Source organism: Ambystoma mexicanum, chromosome 6q, assembly GCF_040938575.1.
Source record: "Ambystoma mexicanum isolate Mex_15411 chromosome 6q, UKY_AmexF1_1, whole genome shotgun sequence".
NCBI classification, from domain to species: domain Eukaryota; kingdom Metazoa; phylum Chordata; class Amphibia; order Caudata; family Ambystomatidae; genus Ambystoma; species Ambystoma mexicanum.
Window position 1 is genome coordinate 213878380 of NC_090937.1, and position 21087 is coordinate 213899466.

General features: G+C 44.4%; 1 protein-coding gene across 2 annotated transcripts in view; it reads right to left on the reverse strand.

Annotated features, from left to right (window-relative positions):
- AP1AR (adaptor related protein complex 1 associated regulatory protein) overlaps positions 1–21087 on the reverse strand; it is a 391174-nt gene that overhangs the window by 234567 nt on the left and 135520 nt on the right. For both annotated transcript variants that reach the window (XM_069630653.1, XM_069630654.1), the window contains exon 3: positions 17501–17527. In XM_069630653.1, coding sequence (XP_069486754.1) covers positions 17501–17527 — 27 coding nt within the window. The remainder of the gene's footprint in view (positions 1–17500; positions 17528–21087) is intronic.

Sequence of the window (21087 nt, forward strand, 5' to 3'; positions counted from 1 at the left end):
CCATATGACTCAGTCCATGATTGTTAATTTGCCATGTTGTTGTTGGATTACGGACATAGGCCCCACTGGCCGCCCAGCCCACCTGGGCTTTCGGGCTTCATCGCGGTCGTCTTCGGAGTCCGATGATGCAGGGTCGCATGATGATTCCTCATCTTTCGTAGACCTTATGTCAGACATAGAAATTGAATAGGTTGATAAATCCATAAAGGTCTCTGATTGATGTATCGTTTGCATCTGCGATGTCAACGGGGCTCTTATTCTCTGGTAATGGTTCGTACAGTTTGTCTGGCTTTTTTGCAATTGGTGTTATTATGGTTGCTTTGGGGAGTGTTATGTTTTTGATAAACATGTTACTTCTATTTGAATTATGTTTTGTAACCGGGTCTAAATTCTTCCTTTTCTTATTTTGGGTGCACTTCTCATGTCTGTTTTCTCATCGTTACTTACAGCTTGGGACAATGTATTTGGGTTACTTTTTGACGTTTTAGAAAAGATAACACACATCTTCCTTGTTGGATTAATTAGGTTAATCGCTGGAGGTTTCTTTTCACTAGAAGTGTTCGCTTGATTGTTAATCATTGCATCTGTGATAGGTGGATCATCAATGTCATTTGCCATCACCACCTTGTCGCCTGTTAATTTGTTTGTTTCAGGTTCTCCTAGGGAGAATGAATGAAGATAAGGTGCACTGCCAGGTGTTGCAACTTTTGTTTGAGTCTCTGAGCCAGCTGTGTTTCTTTCTTTGGTGATCAAAAGGTCACATTTGTCCATAGTTTTGCCATCTTGTCTCGTCAAATCAGTCTGTTGAGCGGTTGATGACAGGACTTTCTGCGGTAGAGTACAGTAAAGATTTAAGTCTGCAGGCTCGAAGGCTCGTGACAGTTCACAGGCTTATTTTTCTTTTATTATTGGGTCCAGTATTGTGTGGAGTAAAGAAGATACTTTGGCTGTGCTGGTGTCCATATTCTGTTGCACTTCCGCTACAAATCCTTCAACATATAGGATCTTCGTGTGTAACATGGCTAGGACTGTTTGGTCTTTTCGCGCAGGAAGTAAGGGGGCATGGGAGCCAGTGAACCTGTGGGGAGGTTGTCGCAGTTACTACATACAATAGCGGTTCGGGTGCTGGCGTTTATATCTACTGCAAGTTTGTCGCTTGATGCACTTACCTACTTTTTCATGCCAAGCGGGTTGGGTTTGTCTGCTTCTTCCCGCAGGTGATTTGCCAGATACACTCCTGAGTGGGCATTCGGATCCGGTTCAGGATGTCAATGCCATTTTTCTGGGTTTGCTGCAACAGAGACAGCGTTTGTTGCCATAGTTCTTCTTTCAGCAAGATATATTATGTATCTTATGTAAATCAACAAATAGGTTGGCGTTCACCACTTTTAGGACTGCTAGACTGCCCACCTCTGTCCGCCTACTATTTGTCAACTAAAGATTCATATTCTCCAACATTATCGAGCTATTTCAAATAGGGATGAAAATTATCCATTGGCTATACACTTGCAGAAAAACATAACAGTGATGCCACACTGATTAGATTTTTTGCACTTGCACATATAGCAACGCATAAAAGAAAGGGTAACAAAACATAAATTGCGCAAGTTGCAATCAACAATTCTAGTACAATTCAATACAAAAAAACCTATGGGTCATAACTCTGATGAAGAATTGGCCAAACATCTACTAAAGGATTGACTGAGACGAACCAAGTATGGTATCGAAAGACATTGCACAGTGAGGACATTACCCAAAACACATATCCCCTGAAAAAATGATATGTATATTATATGGAAGTATTTTTTTGTTTAATGAATTCTTTGCCGTGAAAAATAAGTATGACACATGCAGATTTTGATAGCAGTAGGAGTTTACAATGAAACACATTTCAAAGACTATTGATGAACTGTATTTTTAAAAATGATTTGATACCACTGAGGTAATTGGTTTTAATGAAATACAATATGAACTTGAATAGATGTGTGAAAATATTTTTAGAACAATTAGAATCATTGTATTTATTGGTTTTATAGATGGCAATGATTTTAGAAGAAGCTAAAATCAATGAAATGGTTGTATTCTAGCAATTTATAATTGAAGACTGTTGGGATGTGACTAATTGAAAAGTAGACTTAGTAGGCTATCTGTGGGAGGACCACAAAGGGAAAAAACTCTGGAGGGACAGAACAAAAGCATTTGATCAGAATAACCAATCACATGTATCTCTTTGTGACACCCATTTGCCTTTTCAACATTCTGGTATAGTATATCGTATGTAAAGGTAGACTCTCCAATTAGAACCAATCACTAACCATATTTGCATTTTCCCTCAGCTTGACAGGACTGAGACGGGGAAGAGGACTAAGTAATAAAGATCACTGGAAGTAGACATCATGTTCTAGTCTTTGCAGGCTGTTAACTAATGCTGGGAAGTTTAAAGCTGACCAGTATAAGAGAGCGAAGCAGCAAAGAGAGAGATTGTGGCAGGGCCTGACGTCGGCAATGTGAGAGAATGCTGCACAAGGATGCCAGAGGCTTGTGAATCGTAGTACGGAGGCTCCCCCATAACGCCATTTTGTAGGTTATTGTGAATCCCTCTTATAATATATGTGTGCTCTTGGGCTTTGCAACGGGAACATGCAGAGTAAAACCGGTCATGAATTCCTAAATGCGCTGAATTTCAGGGGTTTTGTTGCGAAAAATCTCGTCAACTAGACTTTAGTTAAATGTTTCTTCAGTGAATTTCAAGGGTTTTGTTATCCCACAGTTTTTTCCACACCACTGGCCATGGCTTTCGACCCATGCCCACTGTATAAATTCCCCCTTTGGCCCTGGATAGTGAGCACGGCCTGTAGCCGTGCCCACACTACATTTTAAATCAGTACTGAGACACTAGCCGTTGCCTTCGGGCATGGCCAGTGGCTAGCCCTCATTGTAGCTCTTTAAAAAAAAAATATTAAAAAAAAGGTTGAAACTTTTTTTTTTCTCATAACTGCGGTTATAATGGCAATGTATTACTGATAGCAACAGTTAGTTGTAGTTGTCCGATAGCCGCAGTTATCAGAAAAAACAATGAGAAAAGGAAAAAAAAAAAATGTTCCCCTTGCCCACCCAGGCTCTCATCAATTGCCCCCTTCCTCCTAGCATGCTCCCCTCACTCCCCCCCCCAGTCCTCCTCACCTCACCAGCACTCTCCCATTCTCCCCAAACACTTGTGGTTTGCCGTGGTACACTTTCATTCCCAATCTCATTTTCATTGAAAGCCGCGATTATCCCCACGAATAACCGCGGCTATGAGAAAACATTTGTGCCCTTACCTTCCCTAGCCACACGCCCCCACCCCAACTCCCAAATTTCACATGGTGTCCCCCCACTAACCGCTAGCCTCGTGGCATTTCTTTTTTGTTTCACCCAGAAATGGCATTTTTATGCCTTTTCGTTTTTTAGGTAGCCGCCGGTATATCCGCGATTATTTCTCGCATTGAACAAATAAAAAAAGATGGCTTTTCAGTCCTGAAAAGCCTGTGTGCTGGAAAGCACCATGGGAGGTATAGCTATAATATTGGGACAAGGGGGCAACCTTAGCCGTCAAATATTTTTAAAACTACTGGACGAAATAATCCTAGACCCTCCCCATCCTCTGGAAATTGAGTCAACGCTTTGTGCCCAAGTTGTTTTATACCTGGTGCAATTCAGTCCAGCGGTTTTCGCTGTGCGCTCGAGCAAAAACTGCATTTTTTTGTCTATGGGAGAAGGTTGTAACTGAATTTTTTTGTTTTCTTAATAACTTTATTAATGAATCTTTCCCTATATTTCCAGTCTGGCGGGGTCGGTCAGTACAATTGTCTGCAAAAGTTCCACTAAATCTGTCATACGAGTCAAAAGCTATTAGCAATTCTTTTTTTCGATTTCCTATGTATCTCAATACTCAACTAATCTATAGAGCGGTGACTGCCGCACTAATACAAAAATTGTACAGAGACCCACCCCAGTGAAAGGGCAGAGGAGATGCAAGAATTGAGAGAATGCCCCACTCTGGGCGAGAAGGCAATTTCAGCTACCACAATGTTCTTTGTAAATAGGTAGGTCTTTGGCAAAAGGTGCACAGGTGAATAAGGTTGTTCAGTGCTGTTTGTGCGTTTCGAGGATGTTCAAGTGCAGCGGTCGCGGCGTCCTAGACTGGGAGTAGTGTCGAGCACAGGTTGATCGGAGCTCATTGCAGTTCGAATGAGATGTGGGGAGACGAGCGCATTGTGAGGCCCACCTGTGCCGGTTTGTCTGTCCATTATAAGAAGCTGGTTACTGTTTACGCCGGTCAGTCGGACATGCTCGATGAAGCGCTTAAGGCGATGCAGATCGTAAGGTCCACCAGGTTCGGTTTGATGGTGACGACGAATATGCTAGCAACTGAATGTGTCGGTGAAGTTGATTCAATGCAGCGTCCGATGGTCGAGGCTCAAAGATCCACCAGAGTTGGGTCGATTGATGACTATCAGCAGGAAAGATGCTGGCAGAATGAGTAGTGGTTTGCGGTGACAGATACAACAAAGGAGCTTGCAGTTTGAGCTAAGTCAGCAACGTGCTCAGCTAATTTGGTGTGGCGAACAGGTTTAAATGATCAGTTGGAGTTTGAAAAGTTTGGGGAGTGCCAAAGACCGCTCTGCAGGGTCCTCCTGGTTCGAAATGCTGTGAACCCGGCTCGCAACAGTTCAACGGGTTTGATGCAAGGAAGCAGAGCACTCTGCCCTGTCTTGGTTCTCTTAATACTGCGAGTACCACTCAAGGGTCTCAGGAACAAGTTCAGTCTTTGTTCTCTGGTTCCCAGCAAAGAAGGCTTGTGCATAACTTCAGGGGTCCTTCACCAAGTTGAAGTCCTGGCAGCAGTGTTGCTGGCAGAGAGGCAGGCCTTGTTGCAGCAGCGGCTTCACCCCAAATGTGCCCCGGGAATGGGTAGGGAACAGAACTCGCCTCTGCCTTGGACGCTGAGTCTTCACCTCACTGGTGGGGGCTCTAGAAAGTCAACCCTTCCAATGGAGGTCCAATGAAGTCTTCCAGGGTTGGAGTCCAAAAGAGGAGCTGAAGTGGTGGGACACCCCCTTCTTTTAAAACACAAAACCCTGCAGGTGACTGGACTAAAGCTAGCCCGCTTTAAGAGGACCAATCCCTGCATCTGAAAGAAGCAGACATTGCCCTTCTGACATCAAACCCAAAGTGCTTTGCTCTAGAGAAGTGAAAAGGACATGAAGGAGAGAGAGGTAGAGAAAAACAAAAAGGTGGAGGTTTTTCTCCAATGAACAGAGCTCCTCTGTCTATTCTAACCCGCCACCTCCCCTTCTTACTAGGATCAAAAGCCTTTATAAATGCAGGACCCTAATGTGAGGCTATGCCCTTTGAATGGGTGTGCTCCTTTGATGCCTTGATCCAGGACGGCTTCATGTAAAGTGGCTGCCTCTGGTGAAGGGTGTTGCCTATCCTGAGAAAAAGATCAAAGGAGAGGGCTGGTCGTTCAGATCTCTGTCCTGTGAGTTGGGAGAGCCAGCCTGTCTGGCAAGAATTCACATTACCGACCACAGCAAAGCTGGCTCACAGGAGCGGACACGTGCAATATCAATTTGGATGTGGCTGCAATGATCACAAATGTTGCCATGCACCATGCCTTAAATGCAGCCTCGGCATTGCAGAGATGTTGTTGTCATTGCAGCTGTCAGAAGGGCAACTGGGACCTCTGAACCTGCCCTGTGCCAATGATAGAACAGGCGGTGCAGATCAAGAGACTGTTGCAGCAGGGCACAGATACACCCATTCTTTTGGCATGAACTCATGAAAGGAGAATCTGATCAGCAGATTACCTTTTCAGAGATGGAATTACACACATCAATTTACTAATCAATAACAATGTAAAAAGCCAGGGATTTGATACCCTTGGCAGATGGCAATTCCTCATACCTAGCATGAACAAGAGGGATATTACCTGCAGACATGCTTCAGCCAACTGGGCAATTAAGCTCCCACTAGCCAGACGTCAAAGGATGGCTAGATATGCAAACCCTGCTAATGTACCTGTAGGGCTGCAGCCAGATCCGGGAACTTGGATCACAAGGTTTGGAGAAGTATGGAAAAGGCTCAGAGTATGGGCTGTCCAGAGGAAACCACACAGCATGTCTTGCAACATGCTCTGAAAGAATCCCTGAATGCAATCAAGAGGCTCCTGCTGTGCGAATGAGCCAGTATCATGAGGGCTGGAAACCTGGTACCCCTCAGACTCTGCACCCAGAGAGCATACTCCAACCATGGTAGTGCATGACTATCATTGCATGAGGGAAAGTGAAAAGGGGTCTGGCTTAGAACAGGAATGAGCCAGGGCCTGCACATCCAGCAGTCTTCTCTTCCCCCGGGGCCCCCTGCCCATACTGGGTCAAATAAACTGGCTGCTCCAGCATTGGCAATTGCCTATCCTGTCAGGTTCACTGGATCTCACAACAGGGTACTCAGGATCTCTGAGGACCCAATTTAAACCCTGCACCCAGCCTCAAAGGGCAGAGGACCTGGAAGTACTGATTGCACACTTTCTGAGAAGTGGGGCACTCAGCCTACCTCTCGACTAATAAGTCTCCCTCCCACTCACTCAGGGAAAGTCCAGACATCCATCGCTGGAGCCAAATGATTCTTGCATGAGCTGGAACTGGAGTAGTGTCTGTGGCAGGCTTTCCTGTGTGTATGAAGCATCTCAGAGCCCCTTTAAGAGTGTCTGGCACAGCCTCTGTGTGCCACTTTACCATTGCACCATTGGAGACCTAAGCCCCTGAAATGGCTTTAGAAGAGTGCTTCTAGATGGCCTGGGAACAGATCTGGAGGACAAGTCAGAGGAGTCCCCCTCACACCCCCCCCCCCCAAGAGCCCCGAGTTAACGCAAACAACCCACGCATGGGGTTAATCTGTACAGGGTCATGGAAGCTCCATTCAGAGCCTCAGTACAGTGACCAGTATTTTACACCAGGGCCTCAATTCAACCCTTCGAGGCCCTCAGCCCGTGAGCCGTAGATATTCCATCGAGAAACCTCAATACAGGTATTGGGGTTAGGCTACTCAAACACTTTAGGCACAGCCGCAGAACATAAATGTGCAGACGCAGCTGATTTGACCAAGGAAAACTCTTTCATGGCCAGGGTATGTCCCCCAAAACAGCTGTGCATACACCATAATAAATACATGCTGCCTCCCCGTGCCACTATATCCTCAAAGATGGAAGGCACAAGGCCTGTAAAAAATGAAAATCAGCTTATCTAAAGAGCCTGCTCCTGAGGGCTATGCAGAGAACAGGAAGTGCACCTTAAATAGGGACGTATGAGGCCCCAGGAACTGAAGGCCCAAGGAGTGCATGTCAATGTCAGAAAAAAACTGTGCCTTGCATTGCATTTTTAAAGCACATATTTGCACCCCTAATCATGGAAAATTAGGCACACTTTATGGAACTTTGTGAGATTCAGAAAAAATACAAAACCCAACAATGTTAAACACAGATTTATATGGGGAGCATACAACAGTTGGGCAAGGAAAAGAATAAGCAAACGATAGAGTGGCCTAATCTTCCCGACGGTGGGTACCAGGCTCTCAAAGAAAAGAATACAGTTTATCATATTTTCCCCAGTCTTTTCCTAGTGTCCCTCATTCTTTAAATGTTCTCAAATGTCCTTGTTTTCTGTATTGTGGCTACAATCATCAATCTCTTGTTGCATGGTCGATGTGGGGAGGGTTCTGATGATTGGTTCTAGCAATGGCTTAGTCGGGCCTCTCAACTGATCTCAAGATGATATGGGCCTCTGCTAAACTTTGAAAAAGACCCAGAGTCAGTCGTATAAGATAGCATAGAGTGGGCTTTGGAAGCTAATTATGGCAATGGTTTGTTCCCAGGGCATGATCCCATCAGCCATCAACCCCACTGGACTCTCCTCATCACCAGAACGCTGCTTGCTTGTTCATAACGGACCTTCTTCTACAGGTCCCCTGGACACTAGGCTGCCCCTAAACACCGGTCTATTCTCCTGGAGGTATAATTATATGCTTGTTCCTACTTGTTTTGCATGGCCCCTCCATCTCCCCTTTGTGGTCTTATCCTACCACCTGCTCCTTCTTGCTCTTCCACCTCACTGTACTATTGTTCTCTCCACTTCCTCCATAGGACTCATCACCACAGCTTCCACTTTAGTTATTTGCATTTCAGCACCTCTCACCATCTCCTTCTAAGATCCTATTTCCACCTACTCCTCCTAATCACCTCCCCTCACTACCTCCTTCTCATGTCTTGTCTCTACAATCACCTCCTTGGCTATCTCTCTCTCTTTTCTTCCCCTACTTCAAACTCTAGCCTCCTGCATCCCCTCAGCCTCTTTAAGCACCTTCTGCCATCCTCCTACCAACACCTTCAATCTTCAAACTCTTGACAATTTCGCTTCCCATTGTTATATAGACCCTTTACCCCCATCCCTGAGTGGGGTCTCCATAACTGTTTGCATCTGGGAATCATCATGTATTTGGGTTTAGGATAGGTTGACAGTATTTGGGTTGAATATGCCAGGTGTTCTGTAATTGGTGGTCTGGATCGCTGTGTTGCACCAACTGAGCCTATAAAGGTTTGGTCGCTATTTTGGATAGCTTGTGCGCGTGGGCAGGTTCTGCTCTGGGCATATAAGGTGTCTTCCCTGGTTGCTCACTCTCGAACTGCTAGTCTTCTCACTGCTTGACTCCCAACTTGCAGACAAGTGAAATTATTAGAGCAAAGATTAGCTGGCCCAACCCGCCCTTCCCCAAACCCCCTGCCCCCTAATTCTCAAGGAAGGGGAATGGGGCTGACCAATATTATTTGAATTAACAGTGTGAACCTGTTCAGAGTCTGCATGTGTGATTAATTTGGAGACTATGCCAAACACTAAGGGCCTAATTCACAGAGCGTTTTCCAATGGGGGTTTGCCATTATAATACGCTTCTGTGAATCAGGCCCTAAATATCTTCTTAAGCACATACAAACCTCTAGCCCCTGCTAAAGTCATTGCATCTATTTTTTTTATTATTATAATGCAGTCATACGGTTTTCTTTTGTATACATCTGTTTTCAACTAGATCTCCAAAAACAAGAAAAAAAAGCAAGATAGAATATTAACAATTTAGATAAAAATGATTACTCAATGCATCAATTCATCTAAGAGAGCCTTAATTGCATACCAAAATGTAGTAAAATGATAAACTACACTAACAAATGGCCATGGGCTAGCAAGTATTTCCTACAGTGTTTGGCCAAAGCTTCACAAATCATAAGAAGCTGTTGAGCGCTTTCCAAGCTTTGAACACCAGAAATTCCACACAACCTGTTATTTTTAGCCAAGCTCCCAGGATCGCCAATGTCTCAAGAAAATATTAAAATTCTCATGTAATCTCGCTGGATGTAACTACTGGGAAACTCTTTTAGATACCTGGAAGACTGATTAGGAGTGGGAGTGTGCAAAATATAATCCGAGGAGTGGGCCATGTGCTTTAGAAGCAAGGTCTATCAAGTTGTGTTTGCAGTCGGGATCACCAATATGGGTTTTTTAAAAAGTTTAAAATGTAGCTGTGGAAGTCCTATGCGGGTCTATATTTAGGCGCCAACACCAGAACAAGCCCTCTACCATTAGCCGGTGAATAAGGACATCCTCATGCCCACTTTTATCTGTAGGATTATCTCTTGCCAAAATTTGCATCAGTCTTATGCGTAGAATTGACCACATATCAAGCTTGACCCCCCTCTAAAGTCATGGCATCTATGAAAGTCATTGACCATAATTTTTTCTGTCATTACTTCCATACAGATTACACCACCAGAGGCTCAATGCCAGCCTGATAGCACGGTCTAGTTTCTTGGTGTGGCCTTTTGAAGTACTGGAGTCATGCATATCCGTCACCATGCATACTATGGTGCAACAATTCCCCCCCACCAAAGTACAGGTAGTCGGTCCACAAAGCTAGCCTGACAACAGGAGCCCTCATGCTACAGTTGCAATGACCGGCAACTCTTGCCTCATAATACCTATCCGTAACCATCACAAATGTTGCATACCTTAGTTTGGTCTCCTGTTTGGCAGCATTAACTAACAGAGCACTGCATCCCAGCAGCAAACCACAACACTATTCTTCTGCATGCTTCTTTTGCGTCAGCATCTTGCTCTTCAATAAGAAAAACATGTGCGCAATAGCTCCCTTTTATAGAGTGGACTAAACGTGCGTCCTCCGGTTTGCTGGATCTGCATTGTTAGGGAGAATTCTCCAGAATGGCTAATTTCCCTTACCTATCGAGTCCCTCAGCAGCTTTTCCGGATTTCTAGGATTTATTCTTTCACCTGGTAAGAGTGTGAGCCTTTTTTCCCACTCTTACATGTGTTTTTCCTGTGTGTTGTACATTTTTTGCTCATGGACTATGAAGTCTCATCTACGCCATAGGCATCATCTTTTTACTGTGCGTCACCCAGCCCCTTTAGTTCAGTGACACAGGGTTGTCTTTTTCAGACTTCCCACTTCAAACTCCATTTTCTGGGGCGGACTACTGTCTCCCAGAACTTATCCCTTTTTGTCTGTTTCACATGGAACATTATTTTGTTCCCCTTTCTCTAAGATTTGGCTAGTGGCAGTGGTATCTACTATTTTTATATTTCCGCGAGCTATTTAAATAGCCTTGGTAACGTTTGAGGCTATGGTGGTAGCCTCGAACTGTAACCCACTGGACACCTTTTATTTTTATTTGGTTCTGGTTGGGTTTATTCACCATTTCCTTTTGTAAAGGAATTTCTCATGTTTTACTCTGTGCGCCAAACCAGGTTTGGTTCCTTTGTTCGCCGTCCTTTGGCGGGCTTCTGCACAGAAGCCCTCCTTAGGCGCCCGGGTGTCTGGGTGGACAGGATGTGAGGGAGGGGTATGAGACCCCCTGCACAGGGTCTCCTTGGAGACCCAAGTCGCACTCTAGTTTGATTGGCTAGGTGACTGTCCTGCCAGGACAGCCACCCTGCTGTGCGATTGACAGTCATGCTGCGTGAATGGGGGAAAACTGCATAAAAAGCAGGTCTCTGGGTCTTGGAAGGCAGAGTCGCCACTTGATCGAGAGAACTGAGGAGAAGCTGAAGGAAGATGACTGCTGCAACTACTGGACATCCCGGTGAAGCCCTGCTGAAGGTCCGAATTGCCCGAAATTCGACGACAGAGAAGATCTGCAAGGAATCTTCTTCCCTTGAGCCTGGTGGGACCAACCAGCTCGCCAAACGCCAGACACTGGTCCTCTTCTTGGTCGAATTCGCTGTGCCGCGCTACAGTGAACCGGATAACCAGGTGGAGAGTACCCAGTTTGGGGTTTAAGGAGCGCACCTTTTATTCAATGCTTTGCTCTGCTGCTGGCTTCTTCCCTGGGCAGCGCAGGACCCTCCAGCCTTCCTCGTTGTCAGTACGACAGTCGCTTCAGGAACCGTGAGCCTACAGGAACTGCCAGGAACTTCTGCCTCAGCTACAGCATTCTGCTTCATTTAATGTACTGTTCAAATCCGGGCGTTCATTCCGTCCAACCGCTGTGAAAGTGTTTGAAATCTTTCGCCTCTTCGAAGGCTTGTCATTCTCTACTCCTTTGATTAACTTTTCTTCCGACCAACTTAGTTTTGAACTCTTCGCAAAGACTTAACCGCAAACTACTCTGGACTGTGTGGTCCTCTGCAAAGACACGGAACCATTAACATTTATTGGCCCAGGCCTATTGACTTGACTCCTAGTTGTAGTAAGCCTTTTCTAGATTTCCCTGCCTATCACTTGTTGGTGTTGCTGATTTTGGATAACCTTGCCCTTTTCTCCCTTTTAAATTGCTGTAGTGTCATTTTGCTCACACTTAATTTTGAGCCCAACTTGTCCAGAATTGATTGGGGGTTGTTGTAGTGTATTAAGATTGTGATTTTCTGCTGCTTTATAATATTGAACTGTTTTATAACTGATGGTGTAAATAAATGTATATTCTTTTACTCAGAAACCTTGACTCAGTGTTTGTTTGATCCATAGTAATTGCTGTCCTTTGAGTAACTTCTGATACTTCTCTCTTTATTCTTGAGAGAAGTCTGGCTGCTCACCATCGCTACCACTTTACTGTGTAGTACAGGCTTGTACCAAAGGTGAATTTGTACTTGCACTTGTAGTCTTAATTGTATGTGGTGTTCCCAAATGGTACTGCATATGATTCTGCCTAACACTCATACCCAACAGTTTTGTAAAATGGCGAGATTACATTATCCAGTCGACTTTTCAAGCACTGGCCCCATCTGTAGAATGGAGGAGATATGGAGTATATTGTGGGTCCCATCAAATAAACCAACTTGGGATCTTTAGATCACAAAACTAACGGACTCTATGTACACATCCTAGCCATACAATCTTTACTTGTAGCTTATTTTCTAAAAGTACTGCCCTCACTTGTTGGCTGGGCGCTATTGTTATATCTGAGGCAAGCTTTATATTTGCGGGACAAACAATTAACAGGACCCCAAATGTAAAGTCCATTGCAGGATACCAATTTATTTTTTACATAATTTAGTTGGTAGATTGTTGGTAATTTTGGGGGCGGACTATGCCTTTTACCGAGCCATGGGTTACCCTCGGTCAACAAGATATTTTAAGACTAGCGGCATGTTTTTTTATTTTCAAGTTTTTTTTTCATATGTATATCTGTGTTTTCACCCATTTGGATCATTAATTACAGTTTTAAAGCTGTTAATCCAATTATCTTTATTTTTGTACATGTGCTACGCCTGCTGAAAATGTTGAATACAGTTTTGCTTTTATGAAAATTTGTTGTTGAAATAAAGTGAATGAGGAGTAGTTATCATTACTTCATTGACCAATAAAGCATGCTAGGCCAGCAATTTTGGAATACTAGCAAGTACCTTAATAGGCAATTGCTCAGGACTGGATTCGCCTACACATTTACTTGAAAGGAAAACATTGCACACAAAAGTAATGTCATATTTTCAGCCCTGACAGAAGTAGAACATACACTCCTCACTTGAATTACATTTCTGAATAACTACTGTAACCCAAGTAAGGGGTACAACACAAGCTTTTAAAAATGGAGTAACTAGGCATAAAGATGGAGATTGTGTTTTTGAACACGAGTCTGAAAAATATCTGCTGCATTAGATTTCTGAGAAACCAGTCAGACTTGACAAAGCAGGTGCCATGACCACAACTGAAACATCTTGGCCTTCAATAGTATTGCCACTCTAAGAGAAATAGTAAATAGTAAGGGTGAAATAGCATAGGCAGTTTTTATTATTCCTGGAGCAACGTTCAAGTGTAACTACATCCCTTTCCATCATAGATAAGTAAAATGGCACCTTTGCAAACCGCCAATGCTGAACAATCTCTTTCAAAACTAAGTTTCACCTACTTGTAGTAGTCTTACATTTTGCAGCCAAGAGAATTGAGACAAATCTGGGCAATTCATCCCTTCTCCCAGAGGGCAGATACCCCCTTTGAGCCCACTATGCAAGACCCTCCCTAGCAGTCTAGTTAAGTGGACCTCACTGGAGTGACTCCCCTCCTGTGGTATGAGGACTCCCATTCCAGAGTTGGACTCCCAGTCCAAAACAACTTAGTCTTTTCCACATCCATATATGCAGACAATCTGCTGTAACAACTACATTTCACAACAATTCCTCTTTACCTCTATTGGCTACAGGTAGTGCTGAACACAGCCTGAGGAATGCAGGGAAGATCGTAGAACAGATACACAGAGGCAAGCCTCCGCAGTATCAACGTCCTGGAGGGGCAGAGCCACACTGGCCCACATAGCCTGTGGCAGCAAGGACAGCGAGCAAGACTATGGCCGAACGCCTGGAGGTTGACGTTCTACCTGACCAAGGAGCCGAAGTCAGAGAGGAGCAGAGACAGAAACACACCCGTCCCATCTGGCTGTGCTACCATGAATGAGTGGTGGTGGCCGGTAAGACGGCATCGGATGCCGCAATGAGATCATACAAGGGAGCCCAGGTCCCCAAGCTCCACACACGTCAGACCATAGCTACAGAAACCAGTCACCACAGAGAAAGCCAACAGGGTTACGGGAGCCAGAGAAACCAGACAGAGCATACTGCTGAGAGGTATGAACGGATTGAGTTAAGGCTACGAAGTCCAACGAGGTTACGGGAACCTGAGAAATCCAACGGAGAACATACCAACACAAGGTACGAACATTGAACAACTTGGAACGCTATGCAGGTTATAGGAGCCGGAGAACCAGAGTGTAGAAATACCCTCCGAAAAGGTGGTAAGAAAGAGACATGATCACTTTGAATAAGGGCTGAGAAAGCCACAGAAGTTACAGAGCAGGGTGGACAGCCGCCCTATGTGAAATAAGTTGAGGGAAAGAAAGCCTGTCTGAGGATGACAGGACTGGGGCAAAGGAGACAAAAAGTACGTCTGTTAACATACCAGCCATTTGTGTGGGAAGGGATATGTCATACAAGTTAACTCCCATATATCTAACAAAACTATTAGATTCCTGAGGCAAGGCAAGATAACATATCCCTATTAAATGATTGCCACATTAGTTTCAGTACCATGGAATGGGATCGAAGTGATGAGTATGCATCTGTAGAGTGCGCTTCTCAGAATCTTCATCTACTTGTGCTGACTTTAGCCCAGAAATACCTTTAAAGAAAGGTGTGCTCCATAAACCCAGAATTGGATATTCTTGATATTTCAATCTTCCTAAGAGGCTCATGGGCCACAAAATGAAAAGTAACGAATGTGGGCCCTCAAGCACAAATGGTAAAGGGTGTTAGTAACCTCTTTGGCAAACTGAACTCTAGTCTAAAAGAAATGCTGAATGTCTACTCATTGCAATTGCAGTAGGATTTAATTTGTATTCAGCCCACAGCTCTGGCATTTTGCACATAATCATTTAAAATATTCAGACTCAAGTTGATAAAAAAAATAAAAGGAGGCACCAGGAATGTAAGTGGGAATTAAAACAAATATATATCACAGTCTTCCAATTTAAAAAGGCAAGTAGGTTTAATTCTTTTCATCATCTTTCTGTACCACAGTTGACCATTATTATTCAGAGCCGTGTAGTCTTCTTTTCCACTTGTAAACATTTCACCCTCTCTGAATGGAATTGGAGTCCTCATGCTTGATCAAATTTTGACCAGCCTTCCTTGTGAAGCCTCCAGTGCCATTCTTCTCCTCTAATCTGCCTAAGGGAACTTCCTTTTGATTCAAGTAAAACCTGGGAATGTGTCACCCAGTAAAACGATCACTGCTATCTTATCACAGACCCCTTCTGGCCTTGGTAGGGGATATCTTCTTGTTAGATTTCTGTAGTTCTTAACAACATAAAATGTTTCAGGTTTTCCTCCAACCTGACGAGGCATATGCATGCACTTTCTGCCGCAAACTACCAATGCTTCATATTATATCAGGAGCGTTTTGTCAATAAGGCCTAGTCTGCAACATTTTCTTTCTTTAGGGTTTCTAAGATTTTGGTGGTCTGGCTGGGGGAGGTGCAATTCTGAAGGTGCCTGGAATGAAGAACTCTGGCCCACAAGAGTCTCATGCAGCTGAGAACGCTGGAACAGGATGAACGGTGCGATGTCCAACAGAATGTGAAACCCTGCATGAAGACAGCAAGAAAGGAGAGCCAGTGCCATCAGCAGAGGATCACCTTGAAAAAGCCAAAAAGAAGAAACTGCGTCGGCCTACGTGAACACCTGCCCGGCAGAGCACCGCACAAAGACAGAAGGTACGCGGTCCCTCGAGGAAAGCAGGGTGTACTGGCCAAAACCAGACCCCGAGGTGGGTTGAGAGCCACCAGACCCCCAAGGCAGGATGAGGGCAACCAGACTCCCCCTGCCCCCTCCAAATCCCCAAGGCAGGGTGAGGGCAACCAGACCTCTCCCCCACCACCCCATGGCACAGTGAAAGAAACCAGGCCCCAAGGTGGGCTGAGAGAAACTAAATCTCAAAGTGGGGTATGAGACTCCAGACCCCAGGGAGGGGTAGAGATCAGAAGGTAGCTGTGCGGAGATATACACCATGAGATTCCCTACTAGGTAGCCCAAAGAGTACCTGGTGTGGACGTACGAATCAGGGGAGGGTCCCAAATATGGAAGACAAACTGAGACTGAGATAAAGTGCCTGGCGTTCTAGGTAGAGGAAGAGACTCAGACTAATACGCAACCCGCGGAGGGGAAGGTGGAAGAGACATTTGGTATCTTTACTTGAACTGTGCAATGGGGCAAGAACCCCCTTTCTGATAAAGAGACATCACAGTGGGGTTAGAAACCAGCCACTATTCTATTGTTTGGGCAAACGGCCCTTGTGTATTTTTGTTAAAGTTAGATAGTTTTAGTTTATAGTGGTAGGGACAGGAATCAGGCTAGCAGAGGCTTCTGGACAAAAGACAAATAATTTTGTAGGACATCCTGACGAAAAACAAGTTTCGATTCCTTTGAGTAGGGCCAGGAACAGGTCAGGGTTTTGGTGTTCAGAAAAATTACTATTTTAACCAAAATGCCAATTTCTCAGTATCCGGATTCTGACCTAGCACAGTACCAAAGATCTACAAAATTGGGCCATTGGACATGAAGTAAACAGAAATGAGAAGTGTCATACATGTGTACTGGGGGACTGCAGGACAACTAGGAGGCAGCAATCAGAGCCTTATATGTGAGTGTACATTGGATGCACATGTTTATGCAATCATAAGAACATGCAAAATGTTTGAGGGGTCTACTGCAAATTTACAAACGCAATCAAAACACGTACACAGAATTTCAAGAAATTACTGAATACCAACCTAAAAAGGTCCTGAAATGCCATTAAGTGAAGTGAAACAGCAGCCCATTCTGGTAAGTGTTCGGGCATCTGCAGAGCAGTTTCTTGGTTTATAAAAACTATAAAGAGTCCTGAGGTTGAATTCACAAGAGGGTGCATCCACAGTGAAAGCTTTTTGGGAAAGGAAACTGCTATTTGGGAACAAGGTGATGAATTGCAGATGGTGGATGCATGAACCAAACACAATTTTATGGTTGGAGTACCAAAGTGTTTTACTTCTACAGAAGTATCAGTAATTGTTGGTTTATCGCCATATACTCCTCGGGATTCCTTACTCAATAAAACTATTGAAAAAAACCAAAAAACATTGATCATACAACATGTTTCTGTTATTAAGTGACCAGTGCAACAGGTACAATGCCATATTGAAGCAATAACAGAAAAATGTTGTTTAGCAGCCCTTTTAAAAATAATACACTGTTAATGTATCCCTAGTTCTAAAATGGAGGAAATGGAAAAAGCATGTCAAACTTCAAAAAGTGAAGGCATAACTACACTCAGATCAACGAGAATGCAGTAAGAAGTACTTTGAAAAAGCGGTAAGCCTTTTTTCAGATTGAAACATTAGAAAGTTCAACTATAAAAAACCACACTATGAGCTACTCACCTCATCACTTTCCACAAGGTTTTCAAACTGTGGAGAAAAGCAAACATAAAAGATTTGTATTATCTTTAACAGGCAAATAAGCTGATAACTGCCACTAATCAGTCATGATGTAATGGTACACCCTACCATATACAAGTGTGCACTATGAATACACAATACAACAACATATGTAACAAAATATAAGAAGGCAACCTTTACGTCACAAAATGTTCAAAACATGATTATAAACATGTACCATATCAAGAAGAATAAACATGCTATATGAGAGCCATTAATTTAGAACCAGTGTCGACCTTTGTAGTTGCACAGTGTAAAGTTTAGAGTACTTTATGACAGAGCACAAAGGGACACATTTATTTCTCTCGTTCAAACAAATGAGTGCCACCAGCAACACTGCACCCTGAACTGCAATAGGCCCCAACTGAAGATCATCTGGAGTAGCCGGATACATGTGTCAGAGATATACTTTGATTACTAATCCTAGTAACATGGGCTCTCTCTTAAATGCGAGGTAAGTAGACTGCTGCAAATTGAACACATTGAAACCATCTGTTCCTTTATAAAACTATGTTCATGTGCCTGCCTGCTACAAGCATTGGACAAGACTTGGATTGTGTAGGTCTCATGGCATGCAACATCCAAGTGTTAAGATGCAGGTGCTGAAACCCAGCGTGCAATACTGGGTGCTCACTGCTACCATCGACAAGGTAACGGCATGAGCAAAAGTGGAATGTAGGTTGAGCATCAGAGACCATGTGCAGGAGGACAGGATGCTGCAATCAAAGAAGCAAAGACAACAGTGGACAGGGACAAAAACACACGACTACCTTCTACTCAAGAGGCAGCAGATGCACTGCGTCACCTGTACAACATGCACTTTTAAGAAGAGAGAACTGGGCGCCCCTTTTCGTTCACAAAGAGCACAAAAAAAAAAAACGAACAAGCATCAATTACAGGAAGTTACAAAAGAGGCACAACATTTTCTCCTGAAAAATTAAGCCTGGAGCGGGGTTTTGTTGTTTCGTGGCACCTCCAACCCACTTGACGGCATGGGGGGAGGGGCTGGGGGGAGCAGCATTCCCAAATGAGAAGCCATTTATCGCATCTTGAGGAGTCTGCGGGTGCCTGAGGCAGAAGGATACATGCCGGTGTGGATTTGTGCTCCTGTTGATAAAGCGTAAGGGCATGAGAGTAGGTGAATAAGTGTGTTAAGGAGCTGGATTTTCTGGGATTCTTTGGGGGTTAAGGGGGTTGAGGAAGGAGCTCCCGGCCCCCATGGGCAAAGACCTCAGTACATTTATTTTTAAAAATCACTTACCCTTGAAAACAAATACGGCCAAAAGAAACCTGGAGATGGCTCCTGCATATGTTTAGGAGGAACACTTGGCACGAATTAAGACCATATGTCAAAAAAGCTTTTAGCAGGCTCAGGACCCAGAGGACAAAACTGGAAATCAGTTGAGATGTGTCCCCCCAAAAGTATTGACGAACATCAAGAAACAAACAAAATGAGTTATAAAAGGAAGAACCAGCAATGGGTTTGTACACTGATCTCTGGAACTGAAAAAAAAGCTAAAGAAACAGGCAGTTTTGCTTATCATTTGTTCATCTCGTTGTCTTGGTCATTTTGCTGCTCACATTTTTTTCAGTAACCATTCCATGAGTACAACACAGCCATTTCTTCGCAGGACCACATGAGAGAAAAATATCAAGGAGTGCACTGACACATGGGACATTATAGAGAACCAGACAACTTCACTGGTGGCCTTCTAGAAAAAGGCATGGTTGACCACTAAACATTTGTATAGTGAAGCCTCCCTCTCAATATCAAAGCGAAACAAATATGTATACAATGTACATAGGACAAACTTTGAATCTGATCTCAAAAAGGGCTTTGTGAAAAGGCACAGTAGTGCAGGGCCATTTGTGTAGGCATCTGGACGTCAACATTCTATTGCTAAAGGGTAACACACAGGGGATTAGTTATACAATTGACACAACAGTACAGCCGTTGTGAGTAATTGTCAATCTTGTCCGGTTCAACCCCTTCCTCACCTGACTTGTCTGAGCTGAACTGTAGGGAGAATCGTCCAAGGGTGGTGAGGCACCTTTTTTCCTGGAGGACTTCCGATCCATGTAGCGGTACGGTCGATCCCTGGAAGAAGCCACTATGCCTGTAGAGCAATTGCCCAGGCAATAGACTCCTGCCCGAAAGCACCACAGAAGGGAGAAAAGCTGGATAGCTTACAAAAAAACCTTCTCGCTAGCGCATTGTGGTGTAGTAAAGATGTTTCCAAGGTCCAGCAGGAGATGGTAATCCTTAAATGGCAGTACCCAAGAGGGAAGGGAAGTAGGGAGAGAGAATGGAGGGGAATCCCGATGACCAAAAAAAATAGGTAAGGAATAAAAAGGTAACGAAAGTATCCTTCAGATTAAATAGTAGGAGGCAAGGCAAAGACGTAGCAAAATGCAAAGGCAAGACAACGCAACAGGCAAAGTCATTCAGCAAAATAAGAGAAAAACAAGCAGCACAAAAAACGGGAAAATGAGAGAAAAATAAGAGAAAAGGCTGCAAATGCAAACAAGGGAGGGAAGGAAAGGCCTCTGCACAGGCTGCAGCAGAGGGGAGAGCATGGAGAAAATGCGGCAGAAATCACACTGTCTGGCCCAAAGTTCCAAGAGAAATGGGTAGCAACACGCATCGGTCAAGTCGCAATGCAAGATGTAGCCAGCGCGCCAGCCGACTAAAAAAAAAGACTTGACCGGAATTCGCAGGTTGAAGGCAGTGTGACGGAGAATCAATGGCTTCAGAGACGCCATCCCTTCCATAGACTCCAAGACGGGTGACGGATGACCGTAATCGAGGATTAAGAAGCAACCTCAAGCAACTCAACAAGTGAAACAGTAAACACAGTAATTGCAGAAGAAATGTGATGCATGGGTCGAAGTAAGCTCCTGAGAAGGTGGGATCACCCAGCAAGCAGGACCTACTTCCTGGGAAGGAGGAGCTAAAGCACAGCAGGCCACCACTGACAAACCCAGGCAGACACACATGTGAGATAAGGGCGGGGTTTAGATCGTTTTCCTGTTGAAACTCCTCACAGGGGTCGTGGGAATATTGGCCTGCGGAACCAGCAAGGGAGGCCAGCCAATGGAGGTAAAGGCGTAGAGGATAAATGGAGACTAGAGACAAGCAGAGGAAGGACGGTGCAGAGGAGCATGGAGGCAGATTGTTCAGGAAGTGTGCAATGTGAGGTTTTGTGAGGTTTTGTTTGGTCAGAGGAAGTGGTATTTGGAGTTGAATGAGCATGCGTTGGAATAGAGTGTCAGGGGAGAATAGGGAGCGAGTGATAAGGTGAGTGAAAGAAGAAGTGACTATAAGCAGGAGTGGATGGAGTAGTGATGTGGAGAAGGGAGAGTAGCAGGAGGGTGGAGAAAGACCATAGAGGGAGGAACATCAGAGGGATAGAGGAGGGAGAATCAGGGGAAGAGGGGAGACGGTGGATGAAGTAGGAGGGAGGAGAATGGGAGAAGGCAGGTAGAGTGACAGATATAGGTAGAGAAACACTAGAGCATGGAAGGACCAG